The following is a 21,467-nucleotide window of genomic DNA, read 5'->3' on the forward strand; positions in this document are numbered from 1 at the left end:
TGAACAAATACAGCAACAGAAGGCCAACAATATCACCGACTTCTCCCCCAAATTAGTGTTGCCTCTGCCGTCAAAATGGCCATGTAGGATGTTTCCAATCAAAATTTTCAATATTTACATTTTTTTTCCAGAAATAAAAAAAAATAGGCTGATTTAATGTTGATTCATTGATTTACTCATCCTCAAATTGTGTTTGTCGCTGGCGACCACTCCCCAGCTCCTTGAGTGGACAGATTAAAAGGATAGACCATGTAACGACCATGTAACGACCATGTACTCTAGATACTCGAGAGGCTCTGACCCTCTTAACCTTTACTTGCTCGTCAATCCACGCTAATCCCTCCAAGGTTAAAAGGCTCATGCCTCTCGCGCATCAAACATCTCATAGCAAGTGGTGAAAATAGCGCCAGACGCTTCTGGGTTGTCGTCGTTGTCTGAACCTCAGCTCAGTCTCCCGCTCAATCGCCGACATGTTTGCCCACATATGACTCGCGCCTGCGGCATAATCCATTAATTGGCGATGGAGCACCAATGACAATTCGTGGCTCAGCAGAGATTCTCTCATCACGGTTCCTAGTGGGACCTCGTACACTGACTTGTGAGCGTGAAGATTAACCCTCTGACCCCTTGGTAGTGCTGGAAGCCTTGCCCCTGTTTCATCCACTCAGGGGTCTTAAACCCTTACTGAGTCTGTGATCCATTTACAACATGACATTTGACATGTTTGATATTTATGGCACATTGAATCTTCTGTTAAATGGGAGTCGGCACACAGCTGCCACCATTTAAAAGTTCTAGTAGGCTTTTTTTTTAGGGAGGAGGTGGCTTAAGGTTTGGTGCGAACAGACTGCTATTTTGAACGGTTCATAATTCCCTCCGCCTCGTCTCAGGTTACAGGTGAAGAAAAGAGCCCCAAGGCTTGATGCTGTCACCACCGCGCTTCAATAAAGGCCTCATGTTCTTGAGTGATGAGCAGTGTGGTGATTTCACCTCGTCGAAATTATGGCCAACCAACGTGCGTCGGGGAGTCTTTGTAATGGTCAAAACAACAGATCGAAACCGGAGTTCAGACCATTCAGAGATTCCCTCAACCATTTGGCACAATTTGATCGACCGGAAACCGGTTGTTCAAATTTCCTATCAGTCAGGTAAGGAAATAGTTGACCAGAAAAGAAATACTCGCAATGGAACGAGCGAGTGCCCCGTCAAGGATCCTTGCGAGTGACCGCCGAACATCAAGAACAGATCTAGAGGGCTGCAAAGCTTCTTAGGGCATAGCCCGCTTACGATTCCCTTTCTGTGCACAGCATCCTCAAATAGACCACACAAAGATACTTAAGCCAAAATCCCTCCCTGGTATTTAATTCTAAATGAGTAATTACTGGGTGTGTCAGTGTGTTTTACGTTTGCAGGTAGGCTGGGTGAAGGAGCTCATTCGTTCCCTGGCTTTTGAGAGTCCCGCAACCCCGCAAAGTCCTCCGACACGCCGCACCGCAAGAGGGTTTTTCCCTTGGGAGTTGTTGAAGAAGCCAGCCGCGTAAGGGGGGGCGGGGGCGACCACCTACAGCTGCCAAGATGTGTGACATGGGGGGACTGGATAACCTGGTGGCCAACACGGCCTACCTCAAAGCCCAGGGTGGCGATGACAAGGAGATGAAAAAACGCCGCCGGAGCTTGTCTCTGCCCAAGCCGGACCAATGCGCTGCGGCGCGATCCTCCATCGATAAGGACTTCACATCCATCTGTGAATGGCAGCCTATCGGCAAAAAGTTTTTCCGTCAGTTCCTGGCAACCAATGCCCAGTATAAGCTCGCAGGCGATTTCTTAGACGAGCTCTACGACTGGGATCTGGCCGAAGGCGCGGTCAAAGACAAGACGCGTCAGAACATCATCAACAAGTTTTGCAAAGCCGACTCCAAGAACTTCTTGTCCTTTCTCACCGGGGAGGCGGCTGACAAATGCAAAGCGGTGACAGATTCCAACTTCAGTGAGGTGATGAAAGGCAAAGTCCAGGAAGGCGTGAGAGAGTATTTGAAGGGAAACCCCTTTACAGATTACCAGACCAGTCCATTATTTGATAAATTTCTCCAGTGGAAGGAGTATGAGAAGCAGCCCATCAGCGACAAGTACTTCTATGAGTTCAGGACTCTGGGAAAAGGGGGCTTCGGTGAGGTAAGAATAGATCTTTGTGACATATTGTCTGTATGTTTGATGAAATGATCTCTTCAAATTGACCCCTCACATTATGTTGACATGAAAGATGTTACTGGGAGTAGAAATATGAAGACCCCTCACATCGCTGATGTGATATTAACACCTAGCAACTTGTTTTCATCGTCGTGAGGCGCTCGCAAACCTCATGGTTCTATCTTAGAAACCTACTTTTCAGTATATATGGCACAACATAGTTTTCGCTGTAAATGGCAGATGATCAAGTAGTGTGTCTTGGGGAATCCCTTACTGGCGACTGAACGTTATTTATAAAATAGTGATGGAGAAAGTAGAAAGGGCATGTATTAATTAATCATCATACTCAAAAACCCATCTCCCATTGAGAGCAGTACATATTTCTATTGTTTTTTTTAATGGATAATAACGTTTGTTAAATGTGTCCTCATGAGCTCAAGTGACAAAAGCTTGTTTATGATAAGCTGTGATTGAAAATCTTAATTTTGGATTAAAACGACACATTGTTAGGTGCTGATGATGGCTAATCGTAAATTTGAAGCGACGGTGTTATTTATTCTGCAGTCTGAATGACACATGACCGAGGACAGATCCTTGGGGAACTCCTTTATTCAGTATCATGCTCAGTGGACCTCTTGGCAGTAAATCTTGCTGTGCAATATTGTTTTGATTGCAAGGCTCTGGCTGTCGAAAACGTTTCACCGATCAATAACTTAAATGAGAGAAGTTGTGTGGATTAGCACTCTGGCTGAACCCATTCTCAACACTAAAAGTGCGCCGTTGTTTTCATTTCAAAGGACACCGATGTTGAACATTTCTGAAAATGTCTGCCACCTGGCTTCAAGGCTTGTAAACGAGCAGGTTGACTTATTGAATTGATACAATTCCCACTGCACCCTGAAGTGTAGTTTTAGACTAAATGTAAGCTAACGGCTGTTAGCTCAAACATGGACTTTTTGCATCATAGAGCAACGATACATTTTGGGAAATTCCAAAAGCCAACGGTTCAATGCAGGTGGAGTTGAAGGTTGCTTCTGTGGAAGCTTGAATCCATTTTTATTTTTATTTCTTTTTGCAGGTATGCGCTGTCCAGGTGAAAAACACAGGCCAGATGTACGCCTGCAAGAAGTTGTGTAAAAAGCGTCTGAAGAAAAAGGGTGGCGAGAAGATGGCCCTTTTGGAGAAAAAGATCTTGGAGAAGGTCAACAGTCTTTTCCTGGTCAACTTGGCCTATGCTTACGACACCAAGACCCACCTGTGCCTTGTCATGACCTTGATGAACGGAGGAGACCTCAAGTACCACATCTACAATATAGGCTATGACGGCAAGGGTGTGGACAAGGGCATCGAGATGAAGCGCATTGTTCACTACACGGCCCAGATCACCACCGGTATTCTTCACCTGCATGCCATGAATATCATTTATCGTGACATGAAGCCCGAGAACGTGTTGCTGGACAGCGTTGGCCAGTGTCGACTTTCAGATTTGGGTCTGGCCATCGAGATTGCCCCTGGCAAAACCGTCACCCAGATGGTGAGTAGTGCTCATCCTTGACACAAATCCAGCCTTGTTCCCAAAATCGCGAGAGACCGAGAGCAGAGCGAAGGCACGGCAACCCTCGTGAAGTGATTCCTCACATTCGCCATCGAGCTTCCGGTGCTCAGCTCTCATTAGGTTAAGGAGAGGTGTCATTAGCTCATCGCTAAAACGGAACCCTGGTTCTTGGGCAGGTTGTCAATCTGGGTGGGTTTTGTTACTGTAAATCCGGACGGGGATTACAGGACCGCTTAAATACTTGCGCTCTGTATTCATGATGTAACTCATCCTTTTGCGATCAGATTAGAGCAAAGGCGTTTTCGGGGCATCTTGGAATATCTTTGAGTCCGTACGTAACCCGTTCGTCGCTGTGTTGCAAACCTCCACGTCCTTACCCATACATAACCCGTGAAAATCTACTTTCACCACTAGCTAGCTTTCTTTAGGAAAAACAACAACCCTTTTTTTTTAACAATTTGGGAAGAGAATCAATATTTCGGATGTTGGGTGGGAGTGAGTTCCAGAGTTTGGGGGCAGAGCGGCTGAAAACTCTGCACCCCATCGTGCTGAGACGGGCAGAGGGTACCAAGAGGTGGAGGGAGGAGGAAGACTTGAGGGAACGAGAGGGAATGGAAATTTGAAGAAGGTCAGACAGATGGGGCTGGGGGGGCAAGGTTATGGATGGCTTTAAATGTTTTCTTATATATTTCTTATATTTTAGTAAAGAATTAGTCCTATTTTTGCTTGACCAACTCCAAAAGTCCCGAAAGATGAGCAATTGTGAAACCGGGTATCTTTAGCCCTTGTACTTGCCGTAGCAAAGAGTAATCCCTCGACTCTTTTGAACGTCCAGTAATCTCATTATCCAGTTCTGTGATGCTCCTCAGCCAGCTAAAGTGACTGCACTAACCTCGTATGGCAAGGCTGACTTTGCCCCCCCCCCCCCCCCGAATCCTCTTAACAGGCATTATACAGTCTGTCCCTGATCAGATTGACAGAAAAGTAAGAGTAGAAGTTTTCAGGCAAGGTGACTTGAAATTTATAGCCAGTGAGTTGAAACATCTCTTGTCTTCTACACTCGGGTTTTGGCATTTAGTATCTTGCCAGCCTAGAGTCGGACAGCTTTCGACCGATTTCGTGTCATGATCTCCGCGTCGCCTTTTTACGTGTCCCACCTCACAGTTCCCCCAGCGGCCCAGAAATAGTTGGAAGGTATATAAGAGGCCGGCGAGCTATCTCAGCGTGTAGACGCACATGACTCTTGACAGGTAGTAGGCTTAGCATTAGGATTAAGATCCTGGCTCGAGACTGCAGGTCAAGTCGTGCAGGATGAGGGGAGGAGGGGCCCTCGGTGGGATGACACCAGGGCTAAGCTAAAAACTAAGCTAAAGTTGAAAGTGAACATGGCCGTAGAACTCTTTGAAGGCCCACACATCCCAATTGAATCGTTTATTTGTGAAGACCCAAGCCCATCCGTCATGTTCCTTCTTCCCTTTCCCCTGTTGTCCTTCCACAGGCTGGTACCGGAGCGTACATGGCCCCGGAAATTTTGAGCAAAACTCCATACAGGACGTCAGTGGACTGGTGGGCGCTGGGCTGCAGCATCTACGAGATGGTGGCCGGCTACACGCCTTTCAAAGGAGCCGAGAGTAAAAAGGAGAAGGTGGAGAAGGAGGAGGTGCAGCGTCGTATTCTTAACGAGGAACCCAAGTGGGAGCACAAGTGCTTCGATGCCACCACAAAAGACATCATCCAGCTGTTCCTCAAGAAGAAAATGGACGAGCGTCTCGGCATGAAGTGAGACTTACTCGTCGTTCGCGACCGCACTATACAGAGAGCATTAAAAAAAAAGACTTTTTTTGTATAGCATAAGAATAAAAATACCCATCAAACATGCTTTAAACCACCCAAGGCTCATATTTTACATTATGAAAAAAAATGGATATTCTCATTAATTATTTACCTCTATTAGTTAAAAAGAAAAAGATACATTCTTTGAAGTCAGGAAATCATTTTCGGACCAATTGAACGAAATGCGATCATTTCCTCCAGCACATTGGTTGGGAATCAATTCTTTAAATGCATTTAAATTGATTGAAACATCCATTTCTGAACCGCTTAATCCTCACTAGGGTCGCGGGGGGTGCTGGAGCCTATCCCAGCTGTCTTCGGGCAGTAGGCGGGGGACACCCTGAATCGGTTGCCAGCCAATCGCAGGGCACACAGAGACGAACAACCATCCACGCTCACACTCACACCCAGGGACAATTTAGAGTGTTCAATCAGCCTGCCACGCATGTTTTTGGAATGTGGGAGGAAACCGGAGCACCCGGAGAAAACCCACGCAAGCCCGGGGAGAACATGCAAACTCCACACAGGGAGGCCGCAGCTGGAATTGAACCCGGTACCTCTGCACTGTGAAGCCGACGTGCTAACCACTGGACTACCGGGCCGCCCTGATTGAAACATACTTTTTTTAAAACATACTGTACATTATAAATGTATTTGAGCACAGAACAAAAATTAATAAATAAAAACTGAGAAAAAAAACAAAAAAGCAGAGCTCCCCTTAGACTCAACATTAAATTAGTTACTAGGCCTGTATTAATCAGAAATTAGTTTTGATCCCTATAGAGGACATAGCTTGCACCCGTCCAGGTCCTCGCATCTGCAAAAAACAGAATTATTCATCAAAACACACATGAAGACAAGGCTGCGGATTTGAAATTGTGTCACCATAGAAACCAGCCCTTTTTAACACTATGGATTGATCGATAATTCTGAAAAGAAGTATCAGAGCCACATTAGGACTGACCAAAAGTATGATTTGTGAAGAAAAAAAAATGGAAATGGAGCAAATGTGGAGATTTCACAAAAGGTGCCACTGCAACAGTTGTGCATAAATATCGGAACAACAAACCCAAAACTGTACTTATAATTAATTAAATGATATTGCACATACACACTGTATAAAAGCAATTACCTGAATCCCCCCCCCCCCACACACACACACACAATTTTTATATATTTTTTTTAACGGTACGTTTCTTTCGTTGGCACCGCCCTACCCACTCTTGAGGACTTGCACACTGCAAGAATCAAGACAAGGGCACGGAAAATCCTCCTGGATCCCCCGCACCCTGCCCACCACCTTTTTCAGCCACTCCCCTCAGGCAGACGCTACAGATCCATGCGCACCAAATCCAGTAGACACTTAAACAGCTTCTTCCCTCTAGCCATTAACTCTTTAAACAGTCACTGACATAGTCACTCTTCTTGCACCACAAAATGGTACTACAAAACTACTGGTTACTCTAAAATGGTTCAATGATTTTGTTGTTTACGATGATACTAGCGCAGTGTGTTATACCGGAGACAAATTCCTTGTGTGTTCTACATACTTGGCCAATAAAGATAATTCTGATTCTGATTCTGATTCTGATTTCCTTTTGTTTAGGGACAACATGGAGGATCCCAGGAAGCATCCGTGGTTCAAGAGCATAAACTTTGCCCGTCTGGAGGCCGGCCTGGTGCCGCCCCCGTGGACGCCCAAGCCCAATGTGGTCTACGCCAAGGACACAGACGACATCGCCGAGTTCTCCGAAATCAAAGGCATCGAGTTTGACGCCAAAGATGACAAATTCTTCAAGGAGTTCAGCACGGGCGCCGTGTCAATCCAGTGGCAGCAGGAGATGATCGAAACGGGACTGTTCGACGAGCTCAACGATCCCAATCGGAAAGAGGGCGGCGGAAATGTGGATGATGAAAAGAAGTCCGGCACTTGTATTTTGCTGTAAGAAGACTCCTCCTTCATTTTTCACATCGCGTGCATACTTTTAACATGTCCAAATATAGATCATTTTTCAGTGGGGGGGGGGGGGGGGATGTGGGGGGGGGGGACAAATGTATATGTTAGTCTTCAAGATCTCAGGATGAGATCTACTGGCCCTGACATTATGAAATGACGAATTCAAAAAAAGCAAAGTAAGGACGCCAAAGCAATCTACTTAAGTACAGAATTAACTACAAACCCAACGCCAATGAAGTTGGAATGTTGTGCTTTCTTATTTTTATTTATTTATTTCTACTATTACAAGAACGCCATCTTGGAACCCCACCCAACCCATAAAAACAGAAATCATGCGCAGCCTAAATTTAATTGAATACACTATAAAGACAAAATATTTAACGTTCAAACTGATAAACATTATTGTTTGGATGTGATGATTGGGTAAAAAAAAAATCACATCGTTTTTTTCGGACAGTCCAGACTTGGAAATATGTGGCGCGTTACGAAGCGTTGATAAAATACGACAATGGAGGCTGAAGCTTTTTTGGAAGCGCGTGCCAGCCATAACATTCTAAATGAAAGATTATTTGCCAAAAACAAACAAATTAATCCGTTTGAATGTAAAATTTTTGTCTTGCATTCCACTTAACATGATTTGCAACTGATTGTATTCTGTTTTTATTTTATGTCGGAAACAACGTTAACGCAACATCATTGGAATTAGGTTTGTAAGGATTTGTACGTTTTTGCTCCACCACTAAAACCGACACGTCATTCCGGATGGTCTGGTAGACGTCAAAGTTGAAGCCTTCCCTGGCAGGCCGTCATCATTCTGCCATCGTAAGGACATACACACACACACACACACACACAATGAAAAGTGCTTTTTTTTAATGACTGTAGTCGGTGTGCAGTTCAGTCTCAAACCTCTGACCTCTTTCTTGAAACTTCTATGAAAGCAAAAAAAAATAAGAAGCGTAAATATTGTACATAGGGTACATCGATATATCTCTATATCTTGAGTGAGGAGCAGTGTAAGTGGTTTAGTACCTCCTATTTTGGTGCTATGAGGCAAATCCACGAAATAATAGTAATGTATGGATATTATTATACCCGAGAATGGGAAGGACGGGTGGAGAGGGACATTTTTGAGGAATTGGGTAATGAATTCTGGAATGTTCTGTTCTTTGCAAATAACTTAAACCAGATGCGGAGAAGATATCCATTCACAGCATCGTCCACAGTCTTTTTGTGTTAGCAAAAATGCCACAAAATGGATAATTAGACTTAAAAAGATACACTAAAATGCTACCAAGTTCTCCAGAGAACAGACGGTGGTATTTCAAGGGAGTATGAATGTTTCTGAGGGTCCTTATTTTGCTGAAGACTTTTGACATTCCTCAATTTTGAGCTTGCGTTTTTACCATTCATGTTGAAAGGCTAAATGTACGTAATTGTAAATATAACACCAGAGAAGTTTTAACAGGATATGTAGAAGACAGATGTAAGGTTGAAATTTCATGAAATAAAGTGCAAAATGTCTTTTGAAATGTGTGTTGTCTGTTTTCATCGCCCAGAGTGGTCCAATTAAAAAATAATAATAATAATAATAATAATGAAGAAAAACGGACGTAAGAGTGGAACCCACTTATCTTGTGCTTATGAAATATGCGAAAAATCACTTTGGTATTCTAGAGGTCAACATATGCTTAGCAGTTAAACGTCATTAACGACATAGTATAGTCGCCTGATTCATTTTAAACTGTTGAAACATAAATGTTTAAAAAGTACAGTACTTGCTCATTTTTTTCCCCTTGTTTTCCAAAAAAAATTCAAATTGGACTTTTGCTATATAGGCTCATGACATACTACAAATACTTAGTGATTCACAACAAAACAAAACAAAAAAAAGATTAATATTTAACTCTGAATTACTACAGTATTTTAAAATTAAAGTCTGTGCCATCCATTGAATGTATTTATGTGTTTTTAAAATGTTGCCATTTCCTCCCTTAGTTGAAGTAGAGCAAATAGTACAACCTGATCATAACGAGCTGGCTGCATCTGTGCTTCAGGCCTGCCCTGGTTGACAAGTTCAACTCTTAGCTGGTAACTGGATAACCGCTGTTATCCTTTTGCCTTCTTTGTATAAATCATCCTCAAATCCTTTAAAGTTCTAAAGCGTCCGTGCAACTGCCAGGAGGCCCATGGGCTCAGAAAGTGGATTCAGTAAAAAGAAGTACAGTCTAGCCTGATCTGTAATATTTGTTATCAATGACTTACGAAGTACAATGCCATCTAAATCGGGGGTTTAAGCAAAAAAAAATTATACAGTATATAAAAATTTGAAAATAAAATATTGCCGTCTAGTGGTGAACTAGTAGAATGCAACGAAGCGAACTGGAAGCATGTTCATGTAGCGGGGCCAGCAAACAAAAACTTACTGTACTGTCCTAGAATTACACAAAATTTGTGAAATGATAAATACCTGACGTGTTATTTTACTACATCCTCCATTATCTAAAGGTGGAACAAAAAAATTCAGTGTTCCCTAACTTCAATAATTAATGTGGCACAGCCTCTTTTAACAACTCGCGCCTTTGACTCTCCCCTCTTTCGCTTGATGTCCATAGGGAGGTAAACATATTTAGAGCTGCGAAAAAATGGTTTTCATTTCCAAGTACACGTATTTTAGTACATTACTGTGCCATATAATTTGTGTAGGGGCAAGCTGTATCACTCTAATTGACGCGAGGACATTGTTCATCCGCTACTTTGGTCAGGTAAGTTGTGTTAAGTGTCAGCCCTTTTTCTCATGATGTCCATGGGGAGGGGCAGGCTGTACCACTGTAATTGACGGGAGGCCATTGTTTTCTGCTATGTCCGTCAGGCTTTGTGATTGACACGATTAAACGCAGCCGATACAAGAAAATCTTAAAACAACGCAGTCGGACACTACCGGTTACATGTATTTTGAAGCACGCGCACTACGGTGTCTCAAAGAGGCCATACTTTGCAAGCTTCTTACCGGCGAACTACAACTTTTTTTCAGTTGAAGTTACAGCAAAATGGCGCACTCTAGGAAATATAATCAGCGAGTGCTTAATTTAACTGTCACTATTCTGGAGATAGTGACAGTGGGTCAATGTGATAATACTGTAGTTTTACTCATTAAGAGAGCGTGCCTGGGAGGAAATCGATTTTGACTCTAGCGGCCTCATGTGGCAGTAATGGCTAATCGTTTAAGGGTTCTTGTGCAATGGGTGCAACGGTTTCCCGAATGATTCAAATTCCGTAAAAAAGAAAAAAAAGGTTACATTCCTTCTTTGCTCCGTCAAGAATGTCACTGATGGTGTAATAATTCACTCGCCCGAATTCCGTGCAGCCAGCATGGGTTTATGTGGGTGTGAATGGCTGTCTGTCTCTATATATACCCCATCCCTTGCCCAAAGAGATAGTTACTTAACAAAAAAACTCCCAAAAAACAAGATATGCCAATGTGCTCTTTTTTTTCTTCAAAATCACTTTTATTCCACAATTTATTTCATCAGGTCTTAAGGCACCCCGAGAAGATGTTACAAGTTGTTCTTTCAAATGTGGGCTCCTTTAAAGACTGTGTAAACATAGCTTGGAATAAGATCATTTCCTGTAAATCTTTGCTTAAATTATTTCTTTACAGTCCACAGACATTGTGTTTTGTGCCAAAAATACAGTGTGTGAATTCAGTAAATATGGTCGATAGTGTTTACAGTATACTATATACATTGAGCAAGAGTAATAGACAATCAGATCAACGGGCTGAAGAAGCGAGAAAACTAACAAACAATCTTTGAGACCCGGAGAGATATACAGATCACGTAGAGATATACAGTACAGTACAGTGAAAGCTGAACTTTTTTTTTTCCCCTCCATTCTCCTCTCTGACTTCCAAGCAATTTACGGTGTACTTAGTGTGCGTGCGTTTTGTCTCCTCAGCTTGCATCTGTGGGAAGCCGTTTGAGCATTGATTCCATATCCCTCACATCCAACCTAACGTCCACGTAGCAATCCACACTTCGCCTTCACCGGTAAGACAACTTGACACACTTACTCGTGATTTTGATATCCGCTACCGGTGCCACTTTCTGTCCTACTACGGCACCATCAAACCTTACTGTTAAGCTATTAGAGCCAACTGGTCAGCACGAGCAACCGCCTATGCCCTGTTAGTAGCACAAAAATGTCCTATGGCTGTTTTGACTGATGATGTAACTCATTGTGCGTATTTTTGTTGCTCGTCTCAGCAAAATGCCCCGTTGTTCTGTGTTGTGGTTGCCACAAAATAATTCACACTCGTGAGACTTCTATACGAGTGTGAATTGCTTCAGTGACTCTTTGATGATGATGTCTAACTAGCTGCTTGGCCTTACCGTTTTTTTATTACGTCAGGTTTTGCAGACTTTGTGGTATCTTTTGGAAAGCAAAATGTCCCCCGCAAAACACTCAGTGTCTCCTTTTCCTGAACGGGCTGAGAATTAGCGCATACGCGTCTTGCGGTGTCTCGTGCACATGCGCGTCATGGAGTTGTCTTACGACTTGAGGCCAAAGAGCGCGCTGGTACGTGGACCTTAAACGGGTTATCGAGGACATCAAGGGGAATCGGTCAAATGGCTTTTCATGGCATCAATATGCAGCGTCTAACCCGCTCTCCCTTTTGTGAGGAGGAGAAGGAGGAGAGACAGAGCGAGACAATTGATCTCATCCTGAAGGGCTCACCCACATGTCGGCTATTGCAATGGCGACATGACCGCACAGGAAGACAGACAGACAAACAGACAGACAGACAGACATGCAGACAGACGGCACAAGACTAGGTTGCGGCAACGCGGGCCACAACACAAAGATCTATATATCTATTTTTTTTTTCCTAAATAAGGTTCACTATGTATTTATATGCAGAAAGGGAATTTTGTCCATATACATAGGAATACAGTGGCTATATTAGATTGATTATCAGCATATGGAGTCTTTGTGGTGTGATCTGTGACACTTCTGGTCAAAAAAAAAAATCTATACTGGAAATGAGTTGCTGGGCTTCCACGCCATCTCACAAGATTAAGGATCCTCCAATCATCTCGGAGGATCCAGGTTTGATGCTGTTGTTTGTGTACCGTCCAGCTATGGGGACGTGAAAACAAACAACACGGCTCTCTTCCCAGTATGAAGGAAGGTCGACGGTCCAGAGATGTCAAACTCAAAGTTGGTCTACTTCATTTTTTCATGCTAAATGAATTTGTATGATTTTTGCAGAAAATCTGGACCAAAGTTGCAATTTTTTCTTCCATTTTGGGAAATGGGGCTTTTGGGTGAAATTTCAGGATGAACCTAAAATGCTCTCGAACCTTTTTTAGCTGACCTGCAGTATATGGGTCCGGTCAAGTGGGGCTTTGGAACACTGAATTTTATACATTCCTACATGAAAATTAAGATCACTTGCAAAGGTTGTGACACGTTTTAGATCCATCCAGCAATTTCGCCCAAAAGCAGAATATCACTTTTTTTTTTAATGTGTTGTGTCTATACAGTACAGTAAAAATACCAACAGAATGATTAGCTTTTCATAGATAGCCATGCTGTTTCTTCAAGTTTAAACCCAAATTGAGTTTGACACCGCTGATTCTACACAATATGAAAAAGTTGCATCAGCAATAACACGGCGGCTCCAAATGGCTTACTCGCATTGGCTATTAAGTCAGCTAATCACATCGAAATGAAACCATAACAGGGGGAAGGGGGAGGGATGACGTGTGCGACAGGTGGCAGGGGATGGTTCAGGAGCCTGTGTCTTGTTCTCTAGGGATCTTTTGCAGCGGTCGGTAAGAAATCTCGAAGGAAAGAGGGGTCATTAACATCATCAACGCAACATTTGCAACTGGCTCTCCGACGATGGGCCGGACTAATTTCAGCCCGAATGCTGTCTTGAGAGGGATTTGACACTTCCTTCCTTAGCGAATGTGTGCAGCCTCTGCACCAGGGGGTGGGAGGCTGCTGTTGGACGTGGGGTGGGGTGGGGGTGGTGGTTGGGGAGGGGTTCCCTTTTGACCGTCCATTTTCCTCCTTTTTACTCCACCACCTTGACCCTGAAAGTGACGCGACCCAGGAACTTATCCCTCTCGTCGTTATTGCGCAGGTTGGAGCCCTCTACCCGGCATTCCACCGTCAGCTCCTTGTTGTAGTCCTCCTTGTTGAGCAGCAACTTGACAGCAACCAGAGGCTGAACATAATTCACCTGCAACGCACGAGAGACACAGTCAACTGTGGCTCCGCGGTTGGGAAAAATTACCAAGTACATTACAAATACGTCCTTTCGCTGCTACCTTGACTCACAAGTTGACTCAATTTACTCATACAGTGGTACCTTGACGTATCAGGGCCTGCCGTTTGTTCAAAAATTTGATGACTCTACTTTTGTAACCACGTTTGAAAAGCTACATTAACACCACGATCCCGATTGCAGTCTGATTTCAGGCCACAGTGGACGAAACGGGACGGTTGAAGGATGCCTGACGTTTTTTAAGCATTTATTGAGTGGTAGTATGTCGCCCCCGCGCAGACGCCGACTCGGCAACGGAGCATCATTCAACTCTGCTCCAAAGCTTCCGACTGTCCACGTTTAGAGCCAGGATAGACTGTGACAAAAGTGAAATACGGTTCAAGGAAGTTGGTTCAAAGCCCGGAGTGAGTAATCTGTATCTTCTGCAGATTATCCCGGTGGGCGGGGCTACTAAATCTATATGCCACTCGGAGTCATTACTCCAGCTCGCACATTAATTTCCTCTGGCCCACCAATCCATTTTGAAATCAGCAAATACAGCGTCAGCGCATCCACGATACCGCAAATCCAAATATCACCGTCTCGTGAGACACACTCACATGTGCTTTCTTGCCATAGTAGGGGAAGTACATCTTGTCAATGCGTCCCTTCCGGGGGAAGTACTGCATCTGAACTGGGTTGTCTTTCTGCAAGAGGAGAATCCACGTTAGCGACGCATGCCTTCTAGAAAGTTCCATCCGACAAGAACACGAAGCCATGACCCACTTTTGTTAGTGTGGAGTTTGTCATGAAGTGGAAAAGCATGGTGTGCTGTGTTGTCATTTGCTATTTGCGGCGCACGTTATGCGGATTGCACTAAAAATGGCTTGAAAATGGCACGGAGGGGGGGGGGTGAGTTTGGGCGTCGTTGTGACTTGACTGCGCAGTCATTCTTATTCTTAATACCAATACTGGCCTAACATTCCCGATACGTGACATACCATCTTACCCTAAATTCGCCACTGACAGCATGCAGAAGAAAGTCAATAAGAAACAAAACAGACAGACAGAAAGGAAGGGGGGGAGGGATGAAATCAAGATCAACAAAACTACGTCTTGCCGCTGTTCTGTTCATCACAGCTTTTTGTTTTTTTTTTTAATAAAAGAAATGAAAAAGACGAAAAATACACATACAAGTATGTCTATTTGGGAGGGGGAAAGTTTACTTTGACGGTGCAGTTGACGTAGGGGTCCCCGAGAGGCTTCAGGCCAATGATCTAGAAGGTGAGCAGAGAAACCTTATCAAACGAAAGCAGACATGAATCTGGCCTATGCACGATCACAACATTTATAACCTAAATGCTAATATTTGGTCCATGAAATTGTATCAATTGATTTGCAAAAATCAATCCTTTTCATTTTGTCTCTATGCTGCACTGCTTCTGGTACATGTATTGATTGTGGATTTTTTAAATGATTTTTTTTTTGGTCCAATCAGATTTCAGCGTCTACATGTTGCTATGGCAATCTAATTTGCCCAGAACCTTCAAAATCAATAGTGCTGGCCCATGAAATGACATTTATATTAGCAAACAGACCGATTTCAAATTTGTCCTCACTGGGGCATCTATCTGGCCCGCAACATCTGATCGATTGGTTGGTCAGAGCCAAACGGCTCGACAAACAAAACAAATCTGTGGCGAACTGCACAAATTAATTCATTCGTCCTCTCTGGTGAGTAAATGTGATTATTTATGTTTTTATCACGTTATTAGATAGCTAGTTATTGATTCTGAACTGAAGCGGTGCAAGGCCCGCCACTCAATGATTCATGATGTTTATAGAAGGGGAAAAGAATTGTGGTTTTGGTCACCCTGTTGAGTTTCAGGAGCACGCACGGCCTTCCCTCAGAGTAGCCAAAGTTAATGTCGGACAGGCCGGAGCAGAGACTCAGGTAGCCGCGCCTGAAGCGACAGACTTTCTTTTCCGGTTCATCGTCCTGCAGGAAATACTCCCCTTCGGGGCAGTCCAGAAACTTCTCCTGTTCGGTGTCATTGTAACCCTCTGAAAGGGAGGAGAGGTGGACGCAGGTCAGAGGTCAATAATGGTAATGATCTTCCTGCACTTAACACGCTACCAAGGTGTATTAACCTGCCAAACATGGCAGGTTAAGAGAAAACGGTCCCACAGCGTGATTGTGAGAGCGGATGGTTGTCGGTCTATGTGTGCCCTGCGATTGGCTGGCGACCAGTTCAGGGCGTATGCACCCACCGCGACAAGTGTGAGAAATAAGTGAATTATAAAATGAATGGTTGGATAGATAGACAGGAATCCATCACGGCTCTCACTTTGCAGGAAGTTCTCCAGGTTTTCCACGTATGGCGCATAATTCAGGGGATCGGATTTGCTGAAAGTGATGTCCAGAGAGTTGGGAAGAACGACCAATCCTGGAACGAAGGAGGAAGCGAGTTGGGAAGAGAGCAGGGAGGTGAAGGAATCAGCTGCCAATCAGGTCGATGTGTATAATACTGTAAAGCCAAATCTGCATTGTAGTCCATTTACTACGATGGTATCCCATGACGTGACGAATCAAGTATGAATAATGAATGGAGGTCCCTTGGCGATTAGCTTGAAAGATTTACCGTAGTGCACATCAGGACGGAGGAGACACTAACCTGGGAAGGGAACGCGGTCTCTGTACCTGGGTATGTTCTCATCCAGAGTGAGCAGCATCACCCACATGGTCAGGGCGAACATACCAGCCAGGAAGCAGTAGAACACCAAGTAGAACAACAAGATGAGGGCTAAAAGGGGGCCCAAGTGGAAACCAAAACACACACAAAAAAGGTGATGGAGCAATTAATACCTGCCACAAAAACACAAAAGTACATTTTCCTTGTCATCTCTCCTTTGAAGACTCAATCCCTGTAAGGGAAAGCGTTTCTGATCGAAAGAGGGGAAATGCTGGCTACTGTTCGTGAATATGGGAGCCGGCTTTCATCTTTCAGCAGGAGACTGCAGCACTCGGCATAGAATGTTCTCCGCTGCGGGTGAACAAAAAAAAAGCCACACGGCAAAAAAAGGAAAGAAATGTAATGCAAGTCGTGAAATTGGCAGCATACCTTGGTGCTTTGAGATATGTTCGTAATTCAAAACACGGTCTCAAATCATATTTCTCCAGTTAAATGATTTGAAACGCTCTCAATAAAGGCCGTTCCAGCCTCCCCCCCCCCCCCCCCCAAAAAAAGCTTGAGCTATAAGTGACTTCATTTACGGGTTTTTCGAGAAACGAGTTGCTTTGACTTGCAAATACGGATTGAAGATAACCAGCGCCGTATTGTGGCAATGGACTCGATAAGCTTTACAAAAAGCAGTTGTTCGGCCAATTGTGGAAAAATTCATCAAAAAAGAGCCTTCAAGCTGTTTATTGCCAGTCCCACTTCAAATATCTTGTCAAACCAAACGTGAAACAAACAGAGTTGTATTTCAAGCATCCACATGGCTAGCTTTTCAGTCTACTAATTTAACGCTAATGCTAAATAGCTTCTGTGTGGCCGCGCAAAAACCCCTTGAAGCAATAGACTGAACACACACAGGCAGACTGACCGTATAACAGTACTCACGGGCGTATATTCTTTATCCTCTGCGTGGAACGTTTCATATTAGTGCCGCAGTGATGAGCAGAGAGAGAGAGGGAGACCATCTCCCTGTACATTATTTCTGTCTTACAATGCCCCCAGGTGGCGAAAGCGTTCACACCGCAAGGAAGCACCGCAATAGCCATGAAATTGACACAAATGGTGACGACTGACTTCATTATTTGATGACTGTGTCTTCTTCTGAAGTACAACGTTACGGAATGCGACAATTATTGGGGGTAGGCGGGCGTAGGCCGGGAAGGCCTTTGCGATGCAAGTCTTTTGATTGTGGTCATGGAATGAATTCAAGTGGTATTTCAAGGCACCGCTGTATTGGGCTGAACTTATTCATAACCAGTTCAAGAGTCTAAATGACAGGTCATAATAAAAATACTGGGTGGGGAGAAGAAATATCTCTACACTGCAATAATAGGGAATCCAAAGTAAGGGGGGGGGGGGAAGTAATTCAATTCTAAATATATTACTTATTTTAAACAAAAATCCAACGGTGCCGGCCTCATGCTTCTACCCCCCCACCCGGTTTTCCATCATCCCCCCCCCCCAGCCATATCCCACAATGCTTAGTGCACGAAGCGGGTTGGTGGGGATGGAAGAAGCGAGGAACAAGAAGAGAGGGAATCCCATTTGACCTTGACAGGCATGCTAATGTGGGCGGCCATGCAACTGCAATGGAGCATCCCACTGCACAGCAGCACAAGGGGGGGGGGGGGCTGCATGACGGCCCCCGCTCTGCATCCAATAGGAGCTGGATGCTGTGTTACTACCTCTACCCCTGACCATCATTACATAAAAGCATCTTCGAGTTGCATACTGAGGACCAACACTCCTCACATCATATTCTCATTCATGCACACGAAGGGAAAAGATTAGAATTGAAATCCCGATTTATGCGGTCATGACTCATTCCTGCATCCTTGCATGTATAGATATGCACCTCATCATGGTGCAGGCTTCTTTTTGATGCCTTCATAGGCCTATGATGGTCCTTCACATCCCCAATCACCATTTTTTTTTTCAGAGGCTCATGCCTTTTAATGCGGCATAAGCACATGTCGAATTCAGAAAGAAATGCAATAGGGTTATCCTTACCCCAGCTCCCGGCCGTGCGCCCCAGAACCTCTCCGGTCCTCGGGTTATAGAAGGAGTCCTTCCAGCTGGATGCCTCCGTCTTGTTAGCCGGTTTATCCTCCGTGCTCGCCATGGTGGGATTCTCTTCAAAGAGGTCGCGAGAGGGGTTAGAAGAAAAATCCCCAAAATATTGGGGGGTTGTCGGTCCCCCAAAAAATAAAATAAATAAATAAATAAATGCACAAAAGCGCACAGCGGGTGATGTAATGAGGCGACGAAGCCGGCGAGTGGTCGTATCAATGGTTGAGAAGGTGTGGGCGGTGTAGAAAGAGGGGGAGCGGGCAGGCTCAAGGAAGGAAGGAAGGAAGGACGGAAGGCTCGGGTACTGGAACATTAAAAAAAAAAAAAAAAAAAAACGTCCAGTGACGTCGGCAAATGCCCCTCGGTGCCAGCTGATGTGGAGGAAGGATGCACATTGGTTGCCGGAGCATGAGACGCGCACCAATTACAAATTTAGGACGCGCTACATTGCTTTCTTATTATCGCTTTCTGCTCCATCCGCGATTTGTGGCCGTGCATCTGCTTCCCACAGTTAATATTGCACAATGTGTTGAAAGGAACGGTTGTGGTTTTGTGTGTCACCCCCCCCCCCCCACCACCAATCCCCCACCCTTTCCCTTTCTCTCCCACACGATTGTGCGCTATGGCTCGCAAGCGCACATTCCGGCATACAGGCAACGCTCAGCCGGCATGTTTCTTGTTGGATGCTATTCGTGTATGAATGAGCATATACTGTAGAGATATTTGGGGCATTTGCCAAACCTTGTTGCCATAGCAATAAGCATGCTTAAAAGCCACAGAGAGGAAGAAAGAGGGACAGGGACATAAATAGGCCTGATTGTTTTTTTTTTCTTTTTCTTGAATTAACTGTAAAATAGCAAACAGTGTGATTCTGTATTTGGTGAAAAGCTGTGCACAATTTGGTGCCTTTAAGCTCCAGCGATAAGTTGTCATTTCCAAAAAGCAGAGAGAAAATATGCCATTGATCATTGTTGTGTGCTGTGTTTGTATGTGTTGCTGCTCCATGTTGGAGGTAACCCGCATTGGCAGTGTGAATGCGAGTGTGAAAGGTTGTCTGTCTGACCAACAGTCCAGGGTGTCGTCTACCTGGGATCGGCTCCAGCTTCCTGCAGCCTTGAAACGGGGCACGCCGTATTGTAAATGGATGGACGGATCTATGCTAATTTGGGCTAGCCTGTCTATGGTGTCTCACATTATATGTTAGCATGAAGCTATCAGACATTTGTTAGATCCTATAATTATATGATTTGAGAGAACATTTTGGTGATTAAATAAACTAAGTTTTCTCCTCTTTTGTTTTAAATGTCGGTTTTACAGTCAACTTCAACTGGGGGTGACAAACAACTTGAAGCTAGCTCGCCGTGCTTCTTTTTGGAGAACAATGCACGCCAGCGAGTTAGAACGGTTGCTTTATTAATTTTAAATGTGTTTAAAGTATTTTGCAGGGACAAAACGATACATAGGAATGTATTGTATGGTAGCTGAACTGGTGAACTTCCAGCCCTATGCGACGCTCCTTTATCAAGCAGCGCGTCAGGCAAAGACAAGGGGATTGTCGTGGGGGTGGGAGCGGGGCAAGGGTTATATAATACCCCATGATGCAGGATACAGTTCATATTCGGGAGATGGCAGGGGGGGGAGGCGGTGTTGGGTGGTGGGTCAGGCTCGTGGTGGTGGTGCATCCAGTTTGCGTTGTCAGATTGAATTTGTTGCAAGGAAGGGTCCTCCCCTCCACAACTCAGACAATGCGGCACGGCGATCATTAGTGTGAGAGCAGGCAGCACTGATTCATGGGCTCGTTGTTGCCTGCCTCGCTTGCACGTTTGGCTCGCTGTATGCTGCGCTCAGTGAGAAGCATGAGATTGACAGCCGGGTGAGAGGAAGGAGTGGGGTGCTAGCTGATAAGATTTGGAGGAATAGGGAGCTCAGGGCAGCTACACTGGAGAAATTTGTGTGATGTACACTGTGCTCTCTCTCTCACACAAACCTCCCATTGTTAAGGACCCCCCTCCCCTTCCCCCTTTTTATTCCAGTGCACTCAATTAGCGCCCCCTTCACCATACCAGCACCATGAGCAAGAACACACACCCCCATTTGTTCTCACTCTCTCCATCCGCAAGCTGCCATAGCAACCCTCACAGTGAGCGTGCTGACATCAATGGCAAGCGCTCTCTACACTCATCTACAGCCGGTATGTCTTGTAATCCCCCCCCCCCCGCCCCCTGTGCCCCCCCCCCCCAATCTCTATCTTGCTTACCCATAATCACACAACTGCATCAACTTGGAATCTTTTTCAAGTGAAATCAGTGAGTCAGCGCGTGGTCATCCACCTTGTCATCGCGGGTAGAACAAATACTCACACCTCACACTGTCATACAAATAAAAAGACCCGGGTGAAATTGGAATTAAAGTGAACCCCTGTATATTCACATTTTGGGGGTGTCAGGGGGGTAACTTGCGTTATTCACTGAAAAACACCTCTTTTTGCACTCGGGCCAATACCATGTTGAATATAAAATGATTGTTTTGGCGCCATCTTGTGGCCAAGCAACCGAATAAGGGGGAGCTTCATTTAATCAGGCCATATGAGATTTTGTGTGTGAGGTCCTTTGGTGATTGAGGTGATTTTTTTGGCGAATGGAAGATCTGTGTTCGATACATTTTTTTGTTGAGCGTTTCAGTGTTGTTTTCTTTTTTTAATTGATCTGTTGTGTTTTTAGTCAGGGGTGTAATTGTGCTTTTATTTGAGCCTTTTTTTCACTGAATGTGAGCTTTTGTTATCAATTTGTGATTTTGAGAGGTAAACATTTTTAGCCAAGACGGCACCTCATACGGTTATAGTGCACCATAAAA

The 21,467-nt window shown here is 44.5% G+C and overlaps 2 protein-coding genes across 2 annotated transcripts; one reads left to right on the forward strand and one right to left on the reverse strand.

Moving 5' to 3' along the window:
* The first annotated feature begins 91 nt into the window (after positions 1-91).
* grk7a (G protein-coupled receptor kinase 7a) lies at positions 92-7,602 on the forward strand. The gene is made up of 4 exons (XM_052087143.1): positions 92-2,172; positions 3,266-3,721; positions 5,241-5,521; positions 7,182-7,602. Exons 1-4 carry the CDS (start codon positions 1,576-1,578, stop codon positions 7,519-7,521), a joined length of 1,674 nt encoding a protein of 557 aa, XP_051943103.1. The 5' UTR covers positions 92-1,575; the 3' UTR covers positions 7,522-7,602.
* A 3,415-nt stretch (positions 7,603-11,017) lies between these two features.
* atp1b3a (ATPase Na+/K+ transporting subunit beta 3a) lies at positions 11,018-19,116 on the reverse strand. Its single transcript, XM_052087335.1, has 7 exons — positions 18,555-19,116; positions 16,482-16,610; positions 16,155-16,253; positions 15,680-15,870; positions 15,033-15,083; positions 14,427-14,513; positions 11,018-13,782 (listed from the first exon to the last, which is right to left on the reverse strand). Exons 1-7 carry the CDS (start codon positions 18,925-18,927, stop codon positions 13,615-13,617), a joined length of 1,098 nt encoding a protein of 365 aa, XP_051943295.1. The 5' UTR covers positions 18,928-19,116; the 3' UTR covers positions 11,018-13,614.
* Between the last annotated feature and the right edge of the window lie 2,351 nt (positions 19,117-21,467).

The sequence above is a fragment of the Hippocampus zosterae genome, chromosome 15, assembly GCF_025434085.1.
Source record: "Hippocampus zosterae strain Florida chromosome 15, ASM2543408v3, whole genome shotgun sequence".
NCBI classification, from domain to species: Eukaryota; Metazoa; Chordata; class Actinopteri; order Syngnathiformes; family Syngnathidae; genus Hippocampus; species Hippocampus zosterae.

What these genes read in the sequence shown, in the direction of transcription:
- grk7a (XM_052087143.1), top strand. Translation starts at nt 1,576, where the DNA reads ATGTGTGACATGGGGGGACTGGATAACCTGGTGGCCAACACGGCCTAC. An exon ending in GAAAAGGGGGCTTCGGTGAG is followed by an intron (nt 2,173 to 3,265) that starts GTAAGAATAGAT and finishes TTCTTTTTGCAG; the next exon opens with GTATGCGCTGTCCAGGTGAA. An exon ending in GCAAAACCGTCACCCAGATG is followed by an intron (nt 3,722 to 5,240) that starts GTGAGTAGTGCT and finishes GTCCTTCCACAG; the next exon opens with GCTGGTACCGGAGCGTACAT.
- atp1b3a (XM_052087335.1), bottom strand. Translation starts at nt 18,927, where the DNA reads ATGTTCCAGTACCCGAGCCTTCCGTCCTTCCTTCCTTCCTTCCTTGAG. An exon ending in AGACCGCGTTCCCTTCCCAG is followed by an intron (nt 16,254 to 16,481) that starts GTTAGTGTCTCC and finishes CCTTCGTTCCAG; the next exon opens with GATTGGTCGTTCTTCCCAAC. An exon ending in CCTGGAGAACTTCCTGCAAA is followed by an intron (nt 15,871 to 16,154) that starts GTGAGAGCCGTG and finishes CCTCCCTTTCAG; the next exon opens with AGGGTTACAATGACACCGAA.